This window comes from Notothenia coriiceps, unplaced genomic scaffold (genome assembly GCF_000735185.1).
Source record: "Notothenia coriiceps isolate Sejong01 unplaced genomic scaffold, NC01 NC01_scaffold00001080, whole genome shotgun sequence".
Classification (NCBI taxonomy): Eukaryota; Metazoa; Chordata; class Actinopteri; order Perciformes; family Nototheniidae; genus Notothenia; species Notothenia coriiceps.
Window position 1 is genome coordinate 36,965 of NW_011333781.1, and position 14,156 is coordinate 51,120.

The following is a 14,156-nucleotide window of genomic DNA, read 5'->3' on the forward strand; positions in this document are numbered from 1 at the left end:
AGGCCCCAAAACATCACTGCTCTAGAGGAGATCTGCATGGAGGAATGGGCCAAAATACCAGCAAAGTGTGTGAAAACCTTGTGAAGACTTACAGAAAACATTTGACCTCTGTCATTGCCAACAAAGGGTATATAACAAAGTATTAAGATGAACTTTTGTTATTGACCAAATACTTATTTTCCATCATCATTTGCAAATAAATTCTTTAAAAATCAGATAATGTGATTTTCTGGATTTTTTTTTTCTCATTTTGTCTCTCATAGTTGAGGTATACCTAGGATGAAAATTACAGGCCTCTCTCATCTTTTTAAGAGGGAGAACTTGCACAATTGGTGGCTGACTAAATACTTTTTTGCCCCACTGTAGCTGTATGTGTTCTGACATCCCACAGATGGTGTGAATTAGTCAGGGAGGGGGTGCCAGCACGAGGTCAAGAGAGATGACCTGGCCTTCAGCCCGCCACTGGGGAAACTAAAGCAACAGACATGTGAGGCTGCTGCAGTGCAACAACCCGGTGGCTGTTATTGAAGCTATAGAAGAGAAAGTGCTCCAGTAAACTGCCGTAATCTCATCATCCTGAGAGATAAACAGAGGAAGAGCAAGAGGAGCCACAGCAGCACAAACATGCAGAAAAGCAGGCTGGGTGATAGAAAAGATACATTGATTTTGACAAAGAGCAGTAAATGTGAAGACACACAAACTGGAATAAATGGCTTTTTAAATGTGTAATGATGGATTTTTTTTTTCATAGCCTGGGGGATGATTTAGCATTTGAGAATAGTTTCCTATCAGCCGGTGCTTACTGGTAATATGAAAGATGATCAAATAAGATAAGATTATCCAGTGGTAAAGAGTGAAGGGCTTCAGCGTTGTGAGTTTCTTTTCAACGTAGCTGTTTCAGAGCATCTTAAAAAACAAGCTATCATCTAATGACAGCTACTTCATGTTCCATAAACTAACGAAGACGCACAGAGATTAGCAGATTGCCCAAGAAAACAGTTAAAAAGGAGGGACTCTATTATAGATTTAAAGGAAAGTGTATTATGTGCACATAGTAAATCTGTAGAGACTCACCTGGTTAATGTGTTTGAGTTTGTCGATGATCTGATTTATGACAGGGTCTGCTACCTTCACTTTGACCTCAGGGTTAGCGCTCTGAGCCTTGATCCCGTTGCCGACCACACGGAGGGTGTAGCTGTGAAAAAAATACAAAAAAGGATCTGTAAGTATTTTGTATAAGGCATGTTAAAGCATACAACGTGATCTACTGTATCTGTAACAGCAAGGCAAGGCAAGGCAAGGCAAGGCAAGGCAAGGCCAGTTGATTTATATAGCATCTTTCAACACAACGCAATTCAAAGGGCTTTACAAAAATGAAAGACATTAAGAGCATTAAAGGTGGGGTAGGTAAGTTTGAGAAACCGGCTGGAGATACACTTTTTGTTATATTCCATGGAATGCTCTTAACATCCCGATAGCAATGAATATCTTAAGTGCTTTGACAAAAAATCCATAAAAAAATTCATCTGTGGAAGCCGTAGTGCTGTAAAAAGTATGACCAATCATTTTAACTGGCCCGGCTAAAATAACTGGATGGCCTACCTGCCTGTCAGCCTTCCATCTGTGCACAAACTTATCTCGTGCCCTCATTGGTCATGTGCGCGTTCGTGGGTGTTGGAGGAGGGGCTCTGTAAGGAAGTGAAAGATTTTTTCCGGCTATGTATTTTTAAATTCTAGCGCATTCGAGCCGGTTTCTCCAAAATTACCTACCCCACCTCTAAGAAACATATTATAAAATGGCATTTAAAAACACTCATTTAAAAGCAAAGATAATAAAACATGAATAACAAAAGGTACATGAATTAAAGTTACAGTGCAGTGTGAGATACACACATCTGAAATCTTTAGGTCTGACTCTCGCAGAAATAGTTTTCTTTGACCTCACTTTCTTTCTACTTTCTTTTTCAAGTGTGTCATGCTAAACAAACTCCCCTTTTGAAAATGTTAATCTGCAACCCAATATTCCAAAAATGCAACGGATCCTGGCCATATATATGTAGCATATCAAATGAATTTGCTCCCAGGCATTCATGTGGCTTGCTAGTTTTGGACCCCATCTGTAACCCCAATACACGTAGGGGACTTTAACCACCTACGAGGGTAACAATAACAGTTGCACATTTGATTTAATTGTAATACCTTAGATTAGTGATCATATTTCTCAAATTTTAATTAAGTAGCATTTTAAAAGAAGAGTGATGGAGTAACAAACACAAATAATGAGCAGGCACTTCTTCCACCACGACACAATGCACGTGGGATGTGTGAGAAAACAATCAACAGTGAAAACAATCTATTACCTCTTTGTGGAGCAATAGGTAAAGATGATCAATAGTCTGAACTAACACCAAGGTGATGGCATAATTCATGGGCAGGCATACCCTAAAGGTAAACGGGGGATTTGTGACGTGGGAGAATCATGATTCACCTGCATGTGAGCAGACAGGAGTCTATGCTGCAGGGCTTCGTATGCATATAATGCCCTTTCATTTAAATAAGAGTGTCAGCACAGTACACTCATCTATTCAGTCATGCCTTAACGTTTCAATGTGGCATTATTCCTTGTTGCCAAGTCGGTTATTGTTGTTATAGCTTGGTAATAGGCTTCAGATCTCCTCAAGGACTCCTCACTCTTTAGTTTGAATACAGTCTGTCAGCTCTAATGACTTTGACCGTGGCTGCCGGTGACTGAGCACAATCCTTTCACATCTCAATTTGCAGCATATCATTTAATCAGACTAGTAGATCAAGGTAAAGTCAGCCATTGCTCAAAGACCATCTGAGCTCTTGTGTGAGTATGTATGCACACAGCACATCTCGGCCCGATTTCTCTTTGAATTTAAATATCTGAATCTAGAATTAACAATAAAACAAAAAATACATTTGGTGGTTTTAATGACTGGTGGGTGATGTTGTAGCAGCTAACACAAATTGGTGTGTGGTTTTCAAGCAATATAAGGCCAGAAAGGAAAAGAAACGATGAATAAATAAAGTGCTGGAAGCCATGGGTGTCTGATTTATTTAAAAGAAAGGGTAGGTGGCAGAATTCAAATTTAGTCAGTGTGTCTGGGTCCTTGAGAAGTAATTTTGTTGTTAATTTCCTTCAAATCTGAACTCCTAAATGTGATTAGTTTTGGGAAAAATTCCACTGCCATTCAGTGTCCTTTTTATCAGCAGTTAGTCTGCCATCACCACTATTTTCTCTTTCTTCTCTCTTTTGTGTGGCCTGTCTTTGTTTTGGCTGCTGTCTTTCAACTGCGTCAAATTAAATATTTAAGAGAACATCTAAAATCTCTCTACAATTACAATGCTTTGGTGCAGATCGCCAGAGTTGAATTCAGAAATATACAAAGTAAATATTTTATATTAAAGGTCCCATGACATGGCCATTTCTACTGATCATATTTCCATTGTTGAGGTCTACTAGAGTAGATTTACATTGTTCAATGTTCCAAACTCACATTAATTTCTCATACAGCATCTCTGTATAGTATGTGTAACCACCGTTACAGCGGAACATCAGTGTTTATGTTTTACAATGGCATTTGTTAGCAACCAGAAAATAACACCAGTAATGACAAACAGATGAGAATGCTGCATGGGGTCTGGGTGTTGCGGGGCTTGCTGCTCCGCCCTATGAGGCTCGAGGAGTGGACATTGTGAGGTGGATTAATGGTGTTGTTTCCTGGTTGCTGCGTGGGGTCTGCGAGACAGCGAGACACCGCGGAACAGCCAGGCTGTGAGTGTGTGTGTGTTGAGATCCGGGGAGCCGAGGCTGAGAAAAGATAAGGCTGAGTGAGTGTGTGTGTGAGGAGTTACGTCGCTATACTCAGGAAGAAAACAATGGAAAAATAAAAATCTCCAACGAGGCGTTCTGGGGCAGCATAGATAGGTCTTTTGTGTGTTAGAGTTTTACTCGCTACAGGGTGCACTTTGAGGGTTTTTTGCCTTTGCAGACCGTTTACATGCAGAAAAAGCTACATAACACACAAGGGGACGGGTAATAACCGGAAAAGCATGTCATAGGACCTTTAAGACTTTATTCAAGTTGTTGGCTTTTTTATGCTCAAATTCTCTCCATCATTGATTCATCATGTAATTTAATGTCCTTTTTACTACATTCTGACACTAGCTGTAATACATTTACATAATTTGCTAAATGTGCCAAGATATGACAAATGTGGCAAAAATAGTAAAAAAGACCATTGGCATATAGTGCTAAAAACATAAATAGCAACAACCAATCAATCACCAGTCACAATACAGGGTATATGCAGGAATCCTGAAGTCAAATGTAATACCTTTTAAGACCTTTTATAAGACCCTTTCCATACATTTTAAGACCTCATCGCCACTTTGAGTTTTAACCAGTTACATTGGTGACACATTGACTATATACAGTATTGATTGTCCTTTCTCCTTGTCTTCCAACCATTTGGACGCAGACTTGCATTTCCTCATAACGATGTTGTTTAACAACCGGCGTAAATGGACCTTCGCGCGCTATCAAGCAGTGAGCGTGCGATGTCCTGTTCAGATGACGTCAAATCCAACGGGATGCCATAAATAAACTACACAGAATCACACTACACACCTACGCAATGATTACATTCAGGCAGACTGTCGAATACAACCTCTTTGCACAATTGACATACTTATTGAAAACAAGCTAAAAAATGTAATACCTTGGAAAATGCCGTTTAATACTTTTTAATAGCCTTAATTTTAGCTAAATTGATTTATCAACTTTTAATACTTCTTAAGACCCTGCAGACACCCTGCTATAGCTCATAAGCAAACATCTTTTGCACATGAAATAAATTAAGTTTTCTGCATTTCAGTCTCTTAATTTTTTTGTCGGTGTGCAGCAACATTGTGGGTCTTTGATGTTTGCTTCTTCATGAGAAGCCTGGATTAAAGGATGCAAACCATTTTAAAATGATTTGACAGAAATATGATGCAGCTCTTTGATTTATATTGAACCTAATCCAACTAAAGTGGAAGCATATTTGTATGTATGTAGCTCATGTATGTATGTATGTCGGCACTTCTAATAAAGTAAGGCGTTATACTGTATATGAAGTAAAGATGTGCCAGCCTTTGATAACAACATGCTGGTGGCTAGACCAATCTCTAACCCAATTTTTGAGAGATAATAATACTCCATTTTGGTTGAAGTACTGTACATGTGAAAAGCAGAGTGGATTGAGGAGACGGGAGACATCTTGTTGGTTGACCATCTGCAAGTTGGATTTAGAGTAACCAGGCTACTGCAGTGCATGTCAACAAGTTCTCAGATATTCTGCCCTAACGCAATTCCTCTGAATAATTTGGCTTCTTGTGCACATCGACCAACATCTCAGTGTGAAAGTGAAGGCCCTGTTTGCTGGCTGCAGCAGGAGCCTGCGGCTTGAGGCTGATGTTTTGGGACTAAATTGCACCTGAACCGTGTGCACAGGAGCTATGATCCTGCTGCCTGCAGCTCTGTTTAATCCCAGGACACACCTGCTGAGATGGAGCTTGTATTTGTAAGAGCTGGAATAAAGATAGTCCATGTTAGGTCTGGCCCCACTATAAATTGTTAACGGTAAACCTGTTAAAAAATAAAGTTATGAAGTCAGCGGTAAAGGTACATCACTGTGCCCACACGCACTTGTAGCCTTTGATAATCTCATACAGTAGGTTGTGTGCAGTTATCTGGAGACACCATCCCATGTAACAAATACTGCAAAATCCACCTCTCGTTGACCTTTACTGCAGTCTCTTTTTTCCTTTTTTTCTGCACTGTGTGATTAATAGCAGATTGAAGAGATTACATCAGAGCCATCTGTGCCCAGTTCTACCCAATGAAAATGTGAACGGCCACACATCTGCATTGAAAAAGGTCTGTTGTTACCAAAAGCTATTTCATATTGTACAAACCACAGACATGCATGAATTTGGTACAGGTAAAGGTTGAAGAATGTATCAAATATAACCTGAAACTCACATTCATACGTACAGGCAGGTTCTCTTGCATTCAGAGAGCAATCTATTTCATTATGCCACTGGGATCCATAACCTGAAGCACATACAATCTCGTGTAACATGCTGCAGGGCTGGCAGTGCAACACAGAGACTCTCTTGGAGTTGCAATCTCAGAAAATAAAGGTTGGATTCTTAAAAGGTGTCATAGATAAAAAAATAAACATTGATCATAGTCATAACATATTCTATAGGGTGAGTAAAAGCACACAGTAGCATCAAGCAGAGGCTGCAAAAGGATATCAAACAGCTGAACGATTGCCTGTGTCTCTGCGGACGAGCAACAGGATCCTATAATCCATATCTTTCGCCCCCAGAGGGATTCTTGGTTTGCATCTCATCTCTGCTCATACTGCTGTTCGGCTCTAGATTGAAATTTTCAATCTTTTATCCCTATCTCATCCAACTATATTTGTCTGTAAGTACAAAACCTCCACTTCTGGAGCAAAGATATTTGAGGCCTATTCCTTGACGTCAGGATAGAGTAGGATTGGTACGTCAAAGTAATTTACTATGATCATAGCTTATAACGGAGCACAGCTTTTCCTCAATCTGAACAAGAATAAAACACAGATGCAGGCTACTGTGACGTATGCTTTCAATTTATATGTCTTTCTTAGGTTGGATTATTTTTTATCTAGATCCCACAAAGTGTAAATTGCAACAACAACAAAAAAACTCCAATGGATACAGAAAAGTAATGCTGCTGATTGAATTGTCGGTCAAGGAGTTGCTTTGTTATAATGAATCTCTTGCACTTTACATTGGCTATGCAGTGTGTTAAAATGTGATACTTCTAATAATATCTTTATCATGCACTTGTAATAATATCTGTATCAACAATACATTGACTAATCATAACATTTAGGGAGATATGGTGGGCTAGCTAGCAAACAGTTGCTTATCTACACATCCAGCAATTGCAGAGCAGCATTAGCAATGATTTAAGTATTGTTGGCAATAAATGTAAGCCCAGAATTAACTTGATGTCTGTTTTTGGCCTCATTATGTTTACTTTGTTCACAGGCTAGTCTCTACATGTGTCTGGCAGCTATTTGGACATTGAGCAGGTACTGTTGAGTGGGTTTCGAGGGATTTGTTACTGAAAACAGCTGATCATTGTGGCCTAAAGTGACAGGATGTGAGCCAAAACATTTCAGTTGTGGAATGAAGTGCTAAACAACTAGCTGAAGATATCTGCAGATGTGGGTGTTAATTATCTGTTGGTTAACGCCATTTTTATTCAAAATTGTACTTAATCTAAAAAGGCAACCCTTACAAACTAAGATGCTGCGTTCAATCAGCTTGTTGGGATTTTTGTAAGCAATGTACAGATGGTGGCTGAATGTTCACATCATTTCAATAGCAGGTCACAGACTGCGCTCACTGTTTCAGATCTATTAGTATGCTTCTGCTGCCTTTGAGGTATCAATCATGAGCTGTGGCTGAGCATGCCTATTAATTATTTGCAGTCACACCATCTGTCTTTTACTTGCAAGTTCACATGTATGATTTCTGTGGTGATAAATACAGAGTAACTCGCATTTTTCTTCTAATTTGTTTTTGTTCTTAATATGTGGCTATGTTCATTTTAAAAGTTAGCAGAAACTATAAGGCAAGTGTCAATTATGATGATTTTCCTTTCCCTCTATCCCATCTAATTTCACAGTTTTGTACAAAGCAGTGGGATTTTTAAAAAGTCAAATGCAGTTTTATTTTTCCCTGAATATACCTTCATCAAAATGTTATGGATAAAGGAGTTCAGTGGCATGGGAGATAGAGGAGGTAGACCATGCACACTGTTCATGGTTGGCTGAGTAAGAAACAAAGTAGGCCTGTGGTTAGGAGGCTAGAAAGCAATACCTGCTGCCTTCCCGTTGTCATTGAGGAAACACAAGTCTCTCTGGCTCATTGCAGTGCACTTCAAAGCAGTCTGTTCACTCAGAAAGGACAGAAAATACTTCAGGCAAGACAATGGAACATATGCAGTTTAATGTGTAAAATCAACAAGAGGGCCATGCTTCAAACAAACATCTGTTTGGTACAATAACCCAGAGTTAATATGGTAATAAACATGTTGACTCTGCAACACTGTAATTAAATAATACATGATGATTTACATACCGCCTGCTGTAAATAAGTGCCGTTTTATTTCACAATAGGTGCTGTGAGTCATGAGTTTTTTAAAGGACAACACATTCATGAATGACAGAAATTGACTGTCAAGACTTTTGCAGACAGGCTTAAATAAAAAGGTATTTTCATAAAGGATTATTATAATTAGGATTACAAGGTTTGCCAGCATGTGTATCTAGAACTGTGTAACTTTACAGAGAGCTGTGACAAAGAAGATAATACAGCAGTAGTCAACAGTGCCTCTGGCAAAGATTTAGCTCCAAACGTCACTACTGCCATGTTTGTTCCAATTACTAGGAAGCCATGAGCCTTGAAGTTGTATTGACTTGTGCCAGGAGGACACTATGGACTAAGCCAGACAGAGCTGTTTGAGCAAGGTAGCAGCTGTAATTAATATGGTCTGGTAGTTGGTCTGTGGATAATGGGCATTTTGTTCCAGGAACTTGTACTTACACTGTTGTACTGAGATGTTGGGACAAGCTTTTTGAGAAGAAGGATTCATTACAGATTTCCAAACACAAAGAATGTGTCAGTGCACTGTAATGTGGGTGAAAGAAAAAAAACATATTGAAGGAACTAATGGAGGAAAGATAGGAAAAGTCCAGTTGATTCCATAGAAGCGTATTAGATCACAAAGCACGGTCATCCAGAGATGCCTATCTACATTGTCCTTATAGGAGGAATTCATGTTTATATTAAATATGTTTATATATTTTTTTTTTATATGGAAGGGTATTTCTTGTAGCTTTTAGCCAACAAGATTAAGTTGTATCTTCATTTTACGACATTCAACACAATATATGTAAATGGCATTTTAAAGGCAGTTTGGCCCAGAAGACCTTATTTGCTTTTTATTATGAGAATTCTGGTCCTACATGACAGAAAAACATTACTCAAAGTTGTGTTTACTTTAATTGATAGATTTGTGCTTTGACAAGGCTCTTTTCAGAGTTTTTAATTAGGTTTTAAGTAACAAACATATTGGAAGAAGCGAGAGTTGGACCAGTGTCAGATGGCCACATACATCATTTTTAATTCTGTTTCTGCTATTAATCACACTGTGTAGCTTTTCTGGATACCCTTATTATCCTTATACCTTTAGATGTACAGTGGGGGAAAAAGTATTTAGTCAGCCACCAATTGTACAAGTTCTCCCACTTAAAAAGATGAGAGAGGTCTTCACAAGGTTTTCACACACTGTTGCTGGTATTTTGGCCCATTCCTCCATGCAGATCTCCTCTAGAGCAGTGATGTTTTGGGGCTGTCGCTGGGCAACACAGACTTTCAACTCCCTCCAAAGATTTTCTATGGGGTTGAGATCTGGAGACTGGCTAGGCCACTCCAGGACCTTGAAATGCTTCTTACGAAGCCACTCCTTCGTTGCCCGGGCGGTGTGTTTGGGATCATTGTCATGCTGAAAGACCCAGCCACGTTTCATCTTCAATGCCCTTGCTGATGGAAGGAGGTTGTCACTCAAAATCTCACGATACATGGCCCCATTCATTCTTTCCTTTACACGGATCAGTCGTCCTGGTCCCTTTGCAGAAAAACAGCCCCAAAGCATGATGTTTCCACCCCCATGTTTCACAGTAGGTACGGTGTTCTTTGGATGCAACTCAGCATTCTTTCTCCTCCAAACACGTCTAGTTGAGTTTTTACCAAAAAGTTCTATTTTGGTTTCATCTGACCATATGACATTCTTCCCAATCCTCTTCTGGATCATCTAAATGCTCTCTAGCAAACTTCAGACGGGGCCTGGAGCTGGACATGTATTGGCTTAAGCAGGGGGACACGTCTGGCACTGCAGGATTTGAGTCCCTGGCGGCGTAGTCTGTTACTGATGGTAGCCTTTGTTACTTTGGTCCCAGCTCTCTGCAGGTCATTGACTAGGTCCCCCCGTGTGGTTCTGGGATTTTTGTTCACCGCTCTTGTGATCTTTTTGACCCCACGGGGTGAGATCTTGCGTGGAGCCCCAGATCGAGGGAGATTATCAGTGGTCTTGTATGTCTTCCATTTTCTAATAATTGCTCCCACAGTTGATTTCTTCACACCAAGCTGCTTACCTATTGCAGATTCAGTGTTCCCAGCCTGGTGCAGGTCTACAATTTTGTTTCTGGTGTCCTTTGACAGCTCTTTGGTCTTGGCCATAGTGGAGTTTGGAGTGTGACTGTTTGAGGTTGTGGACAGGTGTCTTTTATACTGATAACGAGTTCAAACAGGTGCCATTAATACAGTTAACAAGTGGAGGACAGAGGAGGCTCTTAAAGAAGAAGTTACAGGTCTGTGAGAGCCAGACATCTTGTTTGTTTGTCGGTGACCAAAGCATAATTTGCAAATAAATCCGTGATTTTCTGGATTTTTTTTTCTCATTTTGTCTGTCATAGTTGAGGTATACCTAGGACGAATATTACAGGCCTCTCATCTTTTTAAGTGGGAGAACTTGCACAATTGGTGGCTGACTAAATACTTTTTTGCCCCACTGTATGTGCCCATGCAGTCTCGTTTATATCAGTTTGGGGGGGCTACCTTGATTGTTATATCATTCATGTTTTCACAACATTCATCTCTTAATAATGTTAATAGTATCCAGTCCAAATATCCCTGCACCAGAACTACAGGGGTCGAGTCCATACATTAATTGATTGCTTTCACGAACTGCCTCATTAAAAACCCATGTTGGTGCGACCATGTGGTGATATCAAAGTCAAAAGATATCAAATGGAAAAGGCTTATTAAATAGCTGTCCATTAGTAGTTGAATGAACAGCTTTATTGTGTCTTCTTGTTTTCAACTCTATTGTTGAAGCTATAACCTTGCTAACGGTGCATCGGGTTCACATTGATGGCAACAACTAAACTATTTATACACATCCCGAGCAAACTGTTTATAAACAACAAAAAAGCATTTACATTTAGTGCGAGCATATGGCCCTGCACCTCTTAACGCTGATGCCCAAAATGACATCTACCTCACATTCAAAGACATACATTATTAGGGTTGTAAAGAGCGTGTTATATTGTACCAATCATTTCCCTCTGAATCTAAGAGCTCTCTTAATTTATGAGCTACTGCATCATGCATGCCGTTAATGCAACATAGATTTCAGAAGTTCTAAAATGGCAAGAGAACTTTTATAACACCTCTTAAATATTTGAGTTTTATGAAAGGTAATAAGGACAAATGTAAAAGTTGGCTAAGTAGGAGACACAACTGTCTCATAAAAGCAGATGGTCACCCAAAGAGGGGATTTCCAAAGGTGTTAATGCCCCATAAGGACAATAATGTGCAGAATTAAACAGATGTGGTAAGAGCAGGGCAGACAATAAAAGACTCATCAGCTTTTATGACATCAGCGATCGACATGCTCACATTCAAAGTACTGCTCCACTGTGTTTTCTTCACAATGCATACACTCAATGCTGCATCTTTCCCATCCGTCTAAAATATTTATCTCGCTGCGGAACACAAACGAATATGATCAAATGTACTGACTTCTTGGTCTCAATCCAGTGCAGATTATCAAAATCATTACTCTGATGAAAAACATTTCCTCTCTGGCATAAAACTTAAGAGGCTTAGTCGTCTTTGCCATCATCATCATCCACTGACCGTGCTTGTGAACATTTCAACACCTGCTTTATGGAGACGCTGAGACAAAAACATTGAGCGGATAATTATGGATTTAGGAGGCTCTCGGTAAACAAGCATAAACAAATCAACAAGCCTAGAGCAACACTATTATTACCAGGATATAAAATATTACAGATAGGATGTCAGGTTTAAAGTTAGCAGTAAACTAAAAATCATAACTAAAATAAAATAAACTTTAGCACTGATTGAATCTTTTCATAACAAGGTTTCTATCCAGCCCAGCAGTGCAATCACAATATGTAAGAATAGATTGTATTAATGCTTGAAGAAGCATGCACCCTTGTGTTGTGATATTTCAGGAGGATATCAACATGTCATTTGTCTGTGCTATGCTCAGCAGTGCAGCAAGTCTCTCTGTCTGTAAATTATCAGTATTTTACTTTCAAAGATTTGAGCAGCAGGAAGCACACAATCTTCATGTCAATATAAAATGCATTGAGGCGAAAAATATCTGCAACCTTTTTATCTCACGCTGGCGGAGTTTGTGTACATTGGCAAGAAAACTATACCATGACCTGGTTTCTATTTTTAGTTTGTTTTAGTCTTTTATATTAATCTTATATGTGTAGCTGTGTGTTAAGGGCAGTGGTAGAAAAAGTATTTATAATTTTGAAGTAAAGTGTGGAACTATTTGCAATGAACAGTAATATTTTAAAGATTAAAATGTATTATGTGTTGTCTTTAATAAAGAATAACACAAATAGACAGCAAAGGGGGAAAGAGAGAATAACTTTTGATGTAAAATAAAAGTAAAGCATTGGAGTAAACATTTTTAACTCAGAAATCAGTAGAGTGGAAATATTCTCCCGTGAAGGATCAAAACTTCATATTATCAATAAAGTTCATTCAAATCTAATGTGGGTCTTTTCCTCCATTTGAGAACTGTCACTCAAATATACAGCTCTCCTCGGCTATGTGCAGCTTCAAAGCAATAGTACTGTTGTTTTCAGACCCATCAGGCAGCTGCTTTCCTTGAAAAGCTCTATAAACCCACCCTATACTGTCTGTCCCTCAGGAGTAAGTACAAACCAAAGACAGAGCTAAAGGAAAGTGAATATTCGACTCACATCAGGTGTACACAAACACTACTCTAAATCAAGGATCGTCTCTCACTGCTGTCATATTACCTAAATGTGATGATTTATCTTTCTTTTTTTTTTTAACAAAATGTTTATTCAACCATATGCAGATCAATTTTACATTGTTGAGATAGAAAAACAAACAAACAATTACTTACAGTTACAGTTTGGCAAACACAGATAATTATACATCATGGTATCTTAAAAGTTACATCCAAACAAAGAGGAATGAGAGAATATTGAATCGGCAACACACAAATAAATTAAAATAAACTAGACTTAGTTTTGTTCAAGTCCAACCTTATATCGTTACAGCACCTTTTCACAATTGTAGCCCAAAAAGATCAATTACAGGAGTCCATCTATTTACAAACACATCCGACTTCATCTGGAGTGTTGCTGTTATTTTTTCCATTGAGAACACCATCAGTAGCCTGTCTCGCCACTGACGTAGGGTGGGTGGCAGTGGTTTAAGCCAAGATATCGTTATCATCTTTCTTGCAACCAAGAGAAGGATATGCAGTAAATAACCCTTTGTCTTATCCATAGCCCCTTCTGGGATTACTCCTAAAATGTAATATCGTGCGTCTAGTGGTAAATTAATATTCAAGATGGCCAATATTTCTGTACGAATCCCTTCCCAGAATGACTTCAGCTTCGGGCAGTCCCAAAAAATGTGAGTGTGACCTCCAATCTGTTTACAGTCCCTCCAACACAAATGTGTTAACGCTCCGTTATATTTTGAAACTAGAGGAGTCCTAAAATATCTCGGCCACCGAAAATTATCGGCCGAAAAATGGTTAANCGTCGAAAGGAGCCGGTTGAGGTGGTTCGGGCACCTAGTTAGGATGCCACCTGGGCGCCTCCCTAGGGAGGTGTTCCAGGCACGTCCAGCTGGGAAGAGACCAAGTGGTAGACCTAGAACCAGATGGAGGGATTATATCTCTTCGCTGGCCTGGGAGCGCCTTGGGATCCCCCAGTCAGAGCTGGTTGATGTGGCCAGGGAAAAGAAAGTTTGGGGCTCTCTGCTGGAACTGCTACCTCCGCGACCCGACCACGGATAAGCGGGAGAAGATGGATGGATGGATGGATGGTAAAGTCCCTGTCTCTAGGATGTTGTAAGCGCCATATATCTGTGAGCCCAAGTTCCTCTATCATGTTACATAATGCCTTAGCTTTTCGTGTTTGTGGTCCTAGTACAGGTGG

General features: G+C 39.5%; 1 protein-coding gene across 1 annotated transcript in view; it reads right to left on the bottom strand.

Annotated features, from left to right (window-relative positions):
• gpc5a (glypican 5a) overlaps positions 1-14,156 on the bottom strand; it is a 92,449-nt gene that overhangs the window by 16,366 nt on the left and 61,927 nt on the right. The window contains exon 7 of the mRNA XM_010786792.1: positions 1,075-1,195. Within this exon, the coding sequence (XP_010785094.1) occupies positions 1,075-1,195 (121 nt within the window). The remainder of the gene's footprint in view (positions 1-1,074; positions 1,196-14,156) is intronic.